At 43.5% G+C, this 9,666-nt stretch overlaps 2 protein-coding genes across 3 annotated transcripts; both read left to right on the top strand.

The window, feature by feature from the left end:
• The first annotated feature begins 6,051 nt into the window (after positions 1-6,051).
• On the top strand, positions 6,052-7,470 carry LOC101763241 (benzoate carboxyl methyltransferase-like). 2 transcript variants are annotated; one of them, XR_002675725.1, is made up of 3 exons: positions 6,054-6,471; positions 6,556-6,823; positions 6,913-7,470. XR_002675725.1 is itself a non-coding variant. In XM_022822944.1 (2 exons), the coding sequence occupies exons 1-2, from the start codon at positions 6,127-6,129 to the stop codon at positions 6,745-6,747; spliced, it is 537 nt and encodes a 178-aa protein (XP_022678679.1). In that variant the 5' UTR covers positions 6,052-6,126; the 3' UTR covers positions 6,748-7,470. The 2 variants fall into 2 exon arrangements, 1 of the variants encoding a protein (XP_022678679.1); XM_022822944.1 differs by having other exon boundaries at positions 6,052-6,471; positions 6,556-7,470.
• On the top strand, positions 6,812-7,242 carry LOC111258434 (salicylate/benzoate carboxyl methyltransferase-like). The gene is made up of 2 exons (XM_022829677.1): positions 6,812-6,823; positions 6,913-7,242. The coding sequence occupies exons 1-2, from the start codon at positions 6,812-6,814 to the stop codon at positions 7,240-7,242; spliced, it is 342 nt and encodes a 113-aa protein (XP_022685412.1).
• Positions 7,471-9,666: the final 2,196 nt, after the last annotated feature.

Genomic DNA, 9,666 nt, shown 5'->3' with positions numbered 1-9,666 from the left:
GTACAGCGGCCGGCCGGCCGGCGGGGCCGGGCCCAACGTAGAAGACGACGTCCTAACGTAATGGCTCCAATCCCCGTTCAGTTTCCAACATTGAAAAGATCTCGAATTCCGTCAAGAAAGTTGTCCTGTCCGATCTCACAAGCGCGCAGCGCAGCGATCTCCTGCGGGCCATCTGCTCCTAATTGCTGATGGCCCCCCGATCCCATCACATTTCTGAAAAATCAATCATTCGGAAACTCAAAACAGATGAATCAGCCACACGAAAATCAGGCAAGTTTATACGTCTTGAGGATCGAAGCGATGGCGATGTGTCTGTATTTATTTCTGCGAAAGAGAAGCGTGAAGCAAGCCAGAAGCTTCACGCGGGCATTCAGAATTGCGACGTGTATCTGTAGGAGTGTGGAGCCTCCTGCACAAGAGAGAATCAGACAATCAGACAGGACCTATATTCTTCCTAACCCGTGCGTGCGGCTACGACTGAATAAACAAACAAATAAATGTGCTATCGTATATGTTTATCCGATGATTAAATACGAAACAGTGTCTTTGCTTGCCTTGACATGCACCAAACGAAGTTCAGATTTGGTGAAATGGGTATGGACTAGAAAAAAGGAGAGAGAAAATAGAGGAAATTAAAATGAGTGTGCATGCAGTGTGCTTGGAAGCTACGTGCGAGGAGCAAACGACGTCGCAACTGAACAAGACTCTGTCTTGTACAAAGCTGCAGCAGCTTTGCAAAAAGCCCTACAAAAACAATAGTACTTCATTATATTAAAAAAACAATAGTACTTCTGATGGATCCTATCTGTCGTGATTGCAACAGCAACGTTGAAACTGCGTATTTACATGTATACAGACATATAGATTTTTTAGGTCTATAGGATTAACAATCTTGCAAGCTTTAGCCCATTGACTCTGAGATTCGGCGTTTAGGGGCGCACGGAATTGAACGAGCGCCCGTGTGGAGGATCCATCCCGAAAAATCCTGTGCGTTCAGCAACCGGACAGGGGTGGCGTTCGCAGAGTTTTTGTTTACTCCGGTGTCGGCTGAGTCGCAGCTCGCCACGATTTTGGGCCTGTCCGGTCAGATCTTGTACACGAGCTTGTCTACGGAAATTAAGCTACGGAAAACGTGTTCGTATCCTTGGGTGCACGTATCTGTACACGCCTGTGCTCTTCTCTTTGGCGAGCACGACTCGTGGCTATTTTTATGCTGGGCCCAGCAGCGGTTCCTCTGTATATTAGCAACACAACTATATATATAATTTTTTAAACGAACCGGAGTAACACAACTATATTAGTAGGACTTTACTTTTCCTGAAAAAAAATACTATTACTCTATTGCATTGTTGTGTTGTTCTTGTTCCCTGGATTAAGTACTGGGACAAACTTCTGGGTCTCATCGGCAATAGAGTCCAAGAGGAAGCTACGTGCAAGCAGCTCAGAGTGTACTGGAAGCGTAATCTAATGCTTCATGCTTGGTGCCTGGCAGGAGCTAAGACCATAAGGACAGGTTATTAGTTACCCACTCCTAATTGATTCTTTAGCTCGCTAATCTCGCTTAACTTGCCTAGCTAATCCGTAGAAGGATCCTGTTGAGTCCGACATGAAGATCGAGGGAGCGTACGATCGAGGCGTCAACGACTCATCATCTCCATCAAACGACATGAAGATGCTGTCTGCATGCGAATCAGGAGGCACGGGGCTGCAGCCTTCAGGAGGGATACGCAAGTGTTCGTCTGTCTCTCCAGGCTTTGCCATTTCGTGTGTGCGTCGTCGTTCGTGGACGCTCATGCACAAACAAATTAAACCATGCGTGCGTGCATGGTGTAGCTTCAAGTCATTGCTTGATGGTGCAGCCCATGATTACATTCCTGGAATCAGGTGGTAGCTTGCATTCCCAGTTATTCATAACTCAAAAGCGTTTATTTGAAAAAAAGAAGGTATTCATATATGTATCCGTTCAGTGATCATGAATTTTGGTTGGGCGAGGCTCCAGCAGCCCGCGCGTGTGACAGCGGGAGGGCGAGCAGCGCCTCCAGCAGTCGCGCACATAGGAGTACTCCCTCCACTTCAAGTTGCTGATCGTTTTAGTTTTTTAAAATGTATAGATTTTACGACGTACCTAAAATATATATTAGGTGTATAGCAAAAGTTTTGTATTTAAAAAATTCAAAATGACTTATAACTTAGAACAAAGAGTATACTATTTTTGTCTTGTCAAAGAGACAACTTTGTTAAGTGTCTTTACATTTTATAAGATAACTCGTACTAGCGTATATCTTTATCCTCTGCACACACTAGAAATATATTGTAAAAATATGATACTTTTTTTGGGGGATGAATCCTCAAACTCAAAAAACTCAGTGTGAGGCATAACACTCAACTTGCTAGCCAATTCAACCTCATACTAATTATTGCATATTTACTTAGTATAATTCTTATGAGTAGTTCTTACAGTGCTTCAATAATCTAGATAGTATCTCAAGGCTATTAAAATGAATGACTCAAACTATGTTTTTATAGGGAAAAGTCAAAATTTAAAGTGTCTTAAAGATGCCCCTAATAATCTATATTGACATTTTACAGAATAACTTAAGAAAATGCCTTTAAGGTTCAAAATGTTTCAAGAGGTGTCTCAATACATGTGGCATCTTCTAAAATGCCACAAAAAATATCTGTATAATATATTGTGACATATTTATAAGGACAAATTATAAAATGTCTATTCTTGTAGTGCTGCACGCAAGGACGAGCCATAGGTCCGGCAGCCACGCTTGAGGACAAACGGCCGCCGGAGGCGGCCGACAAACAGGGAGAGGAGAGGTGAGGTGGGAGAGACGTGAACTGGTGAAGGATGAAGGGTAAGAGGTACTTTGTCTTTTCACCATATTCTAAAGATTTTTTTCTATTTTCTTTAACTTGTTTATTCCGAATGCAACTACAGAGTGAAGGGCCAATGGAATGTTCATTTTTTTAAAAAAAGGTTAAAATCATAAAGTAAAGAAAAATGATGGCAAAATCACAATTGGAGTTTAAAGTAGGGGTAAGAACGCAATAAGCCCTAATCTATATATCTTGGGTAGTGAAGGATGGATTGGGTTATTAAGCAAGTTCAGAATGGCCATTGGACATTAACTTGGTTTTTTTGTCGGGTTTTATATGATATGACAATAGAGCGTGGGTGGAGCTATCTAGAGCTTAGGTCATAAGTAACACACAAATTAGTTTGTCTATCATTATTGACAAGTTATATGTGACGGGTAAAGAACAATGCCCATCACTATTGCAACTATTATTTGTTGAAAAACGTATCCAAGTTGGAGGCTCCTTTTGAAGCCTCTAGGTGAAGCCACCTAGGATTCCTAGGTGGACACTTTAGAAAAAGAGAGAAATTCTAGAAATTCTCATAAAAAAGCAAAACACCTGGCCATCAATCGGTAGACTCAAATCATCATAGCCATTGGATCTATTATGTTTTTAAAAAATTATCCACCTATGCCATTATGAAAATAGCCTAAAGTAACCCCCTAAATCTATATCTAAATTACCCACCTCTGCCATTATATAAACTAACCAAAGTAACCCCCTAATCTTCATCAAAATTACCCACTTGTGCCATTATAAATAATATTTAAAATAACCCCCTAAATTTGCAACTAAATGCCCACCACTAATACTTAAAAAACTTAAAGTAACCCTTAAATTTGCATCTATATTACTCGCATATGCTAATATTAAAAATAACATAAGGTAACCCTACATTTGAATCCAAATCATCTTAATTAAAAATATATAGTAATATATGATTCTAAATCATCTATTTCTTACACTATTGGTATAAAATATAATAATTAAGGTATATACGCATGATGTGTGTCACCATTTATAAACATATAGAGGAAGTGATGAGAATATAAATTTCTATGTTAAAATTATAGCTCCAAATTAGGATCATTAAATAATTTCAAGCGCATACCTACGATGCAAAAAGTAAAATGGTTAAAGATTATAAATATGGATGAAAATATTATAGACTAATTACTAACTAAATATATCACAATCGGATGAAGATAATATGTATATATCTACTCCCTCCGTCCCAAATTACTATTCGTTTTAACTTTTCTAGGGACATAGCTTTTGTTATGCACCTAGATATATATTATGTCTAGATACATAACAAAAGTCATGCATCTAGAAAATCCAAAATGAATAGTAATTTGGGATGGAGGAAGTATATAAATATTGTGTTTAAATATTTAACAAATGAGAGATAGCTCAAGATAATAGTTTTATAGTAACGTGGTCTCTTTTTTTTTCATTGGAGACTCTGCATTAGTCCCACGAGACACACTAGAAAAAAAAGATAAATCCTAGAAATTCTCACAAAAATAAAAAATATCAAACATCAATCCTGTAAACTCTAATAATCACAGCCATTTGGTCTATTATATTTTTCTAAAAGTTACTCACCACTATCATGATAAAAATATTAAAATTAAACTCTAAACCTATATCTAGACCATTATAAAAAATAATATAAAGTAACCCCATAATTTTCATCCAATTTACTCATACATATCATTATATAAAGCATAACTTAAAATACCATTTTAAATTTGTATCTAAGTTACCCACATATGTCGTTATTAAAAATAACCTAAAGTAAATACCTAAATTTTAATCTAATTATCTTCATGTGCATAATACAAAAATATATAAAAGTAAACTAATATATGATTCTAAATTACCTATTTATACCATTGTTAATATAGAAATACTAAGTTAAAGTATATACACATGATGAGTGCAACCATTTTGACTATTTATACATGTATGTGAGGAATTGATGAAAAATATTGACTTTTATGTTAAACACGATGTATGGAGGTGCGATACAAAATGAAAAAAGTGTGAATGTGGATGAAAAAGTGTATATAGTAATTACTAATTAAAAATCAATCATAACTGGACAAAGATAAATATATATTGATATGAATATTATGTTGAAGTATTGAAAAAATAAGAAAGTAGTAGGTAAACAATTTTGATTATTAATTAGGAGTTTAATTTTTAAATACAATAGATTTTAAAAACATTAGCTCTGTACGGAGCACGGGTTGATGGACTAGTTTAACTAACAGTAACCTGACACAGTGACATGGTGTCACGGCTACTTGTCAAGAGTGGCCGTCATTTTAAAAGAAAATGGGCCTGTTCGCTTCAGCTTATTCAGTCGGCTTATCAGCCACCAAACAGTGTTTTCCTCTCACAACAAATCAGCCGTTTCAGCTTTTTAGCCGGCTTATAAGCTGAAGCGAACAGGTCCAATGGTGCAAGAGTGGCCGTCATTTTTAAAAAATGATTTTGGTGCAGTTGCTGCTAGGCTACTACGATGACATGTCGGTCTGCACTCTGCACAGGCCCCAAATGGCCGATGGCGATAGTGAGCACTCTCGTACGCCACTATCACGTACTCGTGCCTGATCATGTAACCTCCAAGAACGTCTAGTAGCACTGCAGGTGGTGCAAAGAATTCAACCTCCAAGCTAGCTCCAGCTAGTCGGCCGGCTAGCGAATGGCGTTCCCGGTGAGCGTTTGCATGATTGGAGGAGATGGAGAGACGAGCTACGCCAAGAACTCCGCTATGCACGTTTCTCCCGTGCTCTCCTCTTGCGTCCCTTCACACGACGACGGTCACCGAATCTTCTCAGAGTGACGTGCAGAGCAGACTAAGGGATGTTTGATACTAGATACTAAACTTTAGCAGTGTCACGTCGGATGTTCGGATGCTAATTAAGAGGATTAAATATAAGTTAATTAGAAAACTAATTGTAGAACCCCTATGCTAATTCGCGAGACGAATCTATTAAGCCTAATTAATCCATCATTAGTAAATGATTACTGTAGCATTGTATTATCAAATCATGAACTAATTAGGTTTAATAGATTCGTCTCGCGAATTAGACTCCATCTATGCAATTAGTTTTGTAATTAGTATATGTTTAATAATCCTAATTAGTATCTAAATATCCGATGTAACAGGTGTTAAACATTAGCAGGATGTATCAAACATCCTAAAACCTGGTCGAGGAGGCCATCTCGCACCTGTGCGCGGCGGCCATGCCGCGCTGCCTCCCGGTAGCGGATCTGGGGTGCTCGTCGGGCCCGAACGCGCTGGCGCTGGCGTCGGCCGCCGTCGACGCCGTGCGGCGCCACCAGCCGTCTGTGGCGGAGCAGCGGTGCCGGGAGATCTCCGTGTACCTCAACGACCTCCCGAACAACGACTTCAACACCGTGTTCAAGGACGTGCCGCCGTTCCTGCGGGAGCACGAGGAAGCCGAGAGCGGCGGCGAAGGGCCGCTCGTCATGGTGTTCGGCGCGCCGGGGTCGTTCTACGGCCGGCTCTTCCCCGCCGAGACGCTGCACTTGGTCTGCTCCTCCTTCAGCCTCCACTGGCTCTCCCAGGTTAATTTGCAACTAGTGTTTATCGCTGTAGTTTCGCCGGCCAAAAGAAGAAAAGCTTACTGTGAAGTAATAAATGATTGGCAGGTTCCGCAAGAACTGGTGGATGGACTATGGAGTGCTGATAAACAAGGGAAGCGTCTCGGCGGGGAGGACGAGCTCGCCGGCGGTCAACGCAGCCTACACCCGGCAGTTCGAGCAGGATTTCAAGCGCTTTCTGGCGGCGGGAGCGGAAGAAGTCGTCCCCGGCGGATGGATGGTGCTCTCCCTCTGCGGTAGGCCGGCCAATGATCTATCCAGCTAAGACAGGTACCCGGAGTTCATCGCCGAGATCCTACAGGACATGGCATCCCAGGTGGTCATACAGATGCTGAAATGCACGGCGGCAAGTAGGATCCGTTTGCTTGCCAATGCCTGCTTGGCTGACGGCGGATCGACTTGCAGGGGGTGCTCGCGGCGGCGAAGGTGGACTCGTTCAACGAGCCGTTCTACAGCCCCTGCCTCGAGGAGCTGCGCGGCGCCGTGGAGCAGGAGGGATCCTTCGAGATCCTCGGCCTGGAGAGGCACGGCATCCTGGAGAGAGGGCCCCGAGGAGCAAGGCCATGGCGAGGTTCATGCGCGTGCTGGACGAGTGGCTTGCTCGTCCAGCACTTCCGGGTCGAGGGCATCGGGGACGCGTACGGCAGGGCGGCGGAGGAGCGGTTCATGGGCCCCGCCGCGGAGGAGGACACTACGGTCGTCGTCCTCGTCGTCTCTCTCAGGAGGAGAAAATAGCGGTGGCCAGGCCATCTGTGCCTTCGCAAAAAATGCCATTCCTTTCCGAGTGACCATTCTGTTGTACCAGTGTTGAATGGTACTGCAAACTACATTAGACCTCAAGTCCTCAATCATAAGTCAGGCAATCAGCCACTGTATTTCTTCAGCAAGCTATTCACGTTTCTCAGGCAGCAAGGAAAGTAGAGGTAAGCACTGCCACTGGTGGAGCTGAAAGCCATGGTTGAAGTCTTGAAGATGAAGGGAGCTTGCTTGCCGCAGTTCCGCGACTGGTGAGCCGAGTTCAGCGCTGAATTGCGCCGTGCGCATTGCGCAACGCATGTCCAGAAAACCATATCGTGCTCCACCGCTCTGATAGGAATATCGTCGAGTTCAGAGCGCTAGAGCTCATTTGTGCTTGTCGTTCGATCGTCCGTCAGTTTTCCACAGTTCACATCAGGACAATGGGATTGACGTCCATGGCGAGTACAGGTACAGCGCCCGGCCGGGCCCAACGTAGAAGTCGACGTCCTAACGTACTGGCTCCAGTCCCCGTTTAATTCCTTCCACAAAAAAAAGAGCAAAACGCAGCGATCTCCTGCGGACCACCTGCTCCTAATTGCATGCTGACGTCGCATTTCTGAAGAATTCTTTCTTAGAGACGAACATTTCTGAAGAAGCAATCATTCGGCAACGCAAAACCGATGAATAAGCCACGCGAAAATTAGGCGAATTTATTTTATCTCTTGGGGATCGAAGCGATGGCGACTTGTCTGTATTTATTTCAGCGAAAGAGAGGCGTAAAGCGAGCGAGCGGGCGTTCTGAATTGCGACGCGTAGACAGGAGTGTGGAGCCTCCTGCACTAGAGAGAATCAGACATTCAGACAGGACCTATATTCTTCCTAACCCGTGCGTGCGGATATGACTGAATAAACAAACAAATAGATGCGTTATCGTATATGCTTATCGGTTATCCAATGATTAAATACGAAACAGTGTCTTTGCTTGCCTTGACATGCACCAAACGAAGTTCAGGTCTGGTGCAATGGATATGAACAGAAGATGCAGAGAAAAAAGAAGAAAAAGGGAAATTAAAATGAGTGTGCAGTGTGCTTGGAAGCTACGTGCGAGGAGCAAACGACGTCGCAACTGAAACGAGACTGTGTCTTCTACTAAGCTGCTGCAGCTTTGCAAAAGCCCTACACAAAAACAACACCTCTGATGGATCCGATCTGTCCTGATTGCAACAGCAACGTTGAAACTGCGTATTTACACGTATATATAAACACATAAATTCTTTAGGACGATAGGATTAACAATTTCGCAAGCTTTTCGGCCATTGACTGCGAGATTCGGCGTTTAGGGGCGGCACCGAACATGAGCGCCCGTGCGGAGAAGATTTTGGCCTAAAAATCCTGTGCGTTCCGGCGACCGGACAGGGGTGGCGTTTGTTTACTCCGGTGTCGGCTGCATCGCACCTCGCCGCGATTTGGGCCTGTCCGGTCAGAACTCAGATCTTGCGCACCAGTTTTTCTGTGGAAAATCAAGCAGCGGAAAACGTGTTTGTCTTCTTGGGACTTGGGTACGGCCCAGCTCCGATTTCTCTGAATATTAGTATTACAACTGTTTTAGTACTTTATTTTTTACGAAAAAAACTACTAAGTATGCAGTAGTATTGCATTGTGTTGTTCTTGTTCCTTGACCAAACGTCCGGGGTCTCATAAACAAAAACAATAGTCAAGTACAAGAGGAAACTACGTGCAAGCAGCTCACGGTGTACTGGAAGCGTAATCTAATGCCGGCGATGCGACCTGTTGCCTGGAGGACAGCAGGTTAGTTAACCACTCCCTAATTGATTCTTAGCTCGCTACAATCCCGTTTAAGCTGCCTAATCCGTATAAGGATCCGATTGACTCCGACATGAAGATCGAGCGAGCGTACGATCGAGTCGTCAACCAGCGAGAGATGCCGGGCAGCCTGCGTGCGAATCAGGAGGCAGAGCCGCAGGACGGATACGCTAGTGTTCGTCGTCGCCCGTCGCCTGACGGCCCGAGTCATCGGCGTGTCGGGGTCCGTCACCCTTTTCGTGCGTGCGTCGTTCGAGGAAGCTCGTGCACAAACGAGCCACGCGTGCGTGCATGGTGTAACTTCAAGTCATGGCACCTGCCACGGTGCCACCTCCTTCTGGATTTTGCTTGATGGTGCAGGTCATGATTACTTTGTGGAACGAGGTGTAGCTTGCATTCGCAGTCATCCATAAATTCAAAAGCGTTTTGCTTGAAAAAAAGTGTGAATGGAACTACGTGATATAAAGTTACACTCGTGCAAGAAAAAAAGAATCTGATCAAATGATCCTCTCCTCTTAGTTTCATTTTCTTTTCACAGTTCACAACTGCAGAGGCATGCGGCACGTAACAACCCTCTTCTCTAAACTCGAACTACTC

This window comes from Setaria italica, chromosome IX (genome assembly GCF_000263155.2).
Source record: "Setaria italica strain Yugu1 chromosome IX, Setaria_italica_v2.0, whole genome shotgun sequence".
NCBI lineage: Eukaryota > Viridiplantae > Streptophyta > Magnoliopsida > Poales > Poaceae > Setaria > Setaria italica.
This window is presented reverse-complemented; position numbering and strand designations above follow the sequence as displayed.